This window comes from Dendrobium catenatum, unplaced genomic scaffold (assembly GCF_001605985.2).
Source record: "Dendrobium catenatum unplaced genomic scaffold, ASM160598v2 original_scaffold_78198, whole genome shotgun sequence".
NCBI classification, from domain to species: domain Eukaryota; kingdom Viridiplantae; phylum Streptophyta; class Magnoliopsida; order Asparagales; family Orchidaceae; genus Dendrobium; species Dendrobium catenatum.
Window position 1 is genome coordinate 1 of NW_021396643.1, and position 1363 is coordinate 1363.

At 28.6% G+C, this 1363-nt stretch overlaps 1 protein-coding gene across 1 annotated transcript; it reads left to right on the forward strand.

The window, feature by feature from the left end:
* Positions 1-135: 135 nt before the first annotated feature.
* Positions 136-463, forward strand: LOC110097219 (flavonol synthase/flavanone 3-hydroxylase-like; the record flags this gene model as incomplete). The annotated part of the gene is made up of 1 exon (XM_020823481.1): positions 136-463. A coding segment is annotated over one exon (328 nt), but the record flags the coding sequence as incomplete, so codon positions are not given.
* Positions 464-1363: the final 900 nt, after the last annotated feature.

Below are 1363 nucleotides of genomic sequence, written 5' to 3' on the forward strand. Positions count from 1 at the left end.
CTTGTTTTGTTAATCAGATTTTAATTATAATTTTTATTTGATTATTATTTTCTCTTTATTTTTATGAAATTTTTTATAAGAAATCTATTTTCATAATATTACTGATTTTATAATTATATTCACAAAATATAACAGGAAAGTGAACGAGGAATATGCGCAATACCTTCTGATTGTGGTGGAAAATTTGTTGAAGTGGCTCTCAAAGGGGTTAGGGCTTGGAGAGGAAGGCTTGAAGGTGGCTTTGGGTGGAGAGGAGATGGAATATTTGCTCAAAATAAATTATTACCCTCCATGCCCTCGACCAGATCTAGCATTAGGGGTGGTGGCCCACACTGATTTGTCTGCAATTACCATTTTGGTGCCCAATGAGGTGCCCGGATTGCAAGTATTCAAAGATGACCATTGGTTTGATGCCAAATATATCCCTAATGCTCTTATTATTCACATTGGAGATCAAATTGAGGTATGTTTATACTAATCCCCCTCTTCTTAATTATTATTTTATGTAACAAATCTCAAATTTATTAATTTTATTTTAATATTATTATAATTTTATAAAATTCTACAATTATCCCAAATATTCTCCACCATACATAATATATCTCGTATGATTTGATTGTCTTAAAATGCAATATAGCTACAAATATATTATAAATAAATCTTCTCAATTATGAGGAATTATTCTGGGTGGAGTCTGGACGGGAAGAACCATCTGGATTGCTGCGTATTTACTAAGTATTTACTTAATGGTATTTGTAAATGCCCATAAAATATTTAACAAATACACAATAAATAAGTAAATACTCACAAAATACTCAACAAATGCTCACAAAATACTCAACAACATTCACATTTGAGTATTCGCAGAGTATTTATTGAGTATTTGTTGAGTATTTGCAAATGTGCAACAAATACTTAATAAATACGCAACAAATCCGGATGGTTTTCCTCGTCCGAACTACGCACGTAATAATTTCACGTCAATTCCACCACATTTATATTATTTAAAATTTTGCCTAAGCTATTTTATATATCTTTTGTTATCCTTGATGGTATTCTTAGACTTTTGGAATGGTCTCTAAAGCAATATTAAAGGTTTGTTTGATTGTGAAGTTATTGTCGGAAAAATAATTTTGTTATCTTGATTTCAAATAGCATATTTTTACTTTAGAGATTATTAGAAACAACAGGAAAGAAATAAAGTAAAATTGTAGTCAAACGAAGTTATAAAATCTAGAAAATTATTCCAAATAAGCTCTAATATTAGTGTAAAGAAAAATACTTTCTCATCAAATAAACGTTCTAAAAAAAAAAATTATGACAATAATTCATAAATTAATTATGTAAAAAAAAAAAACTCAAA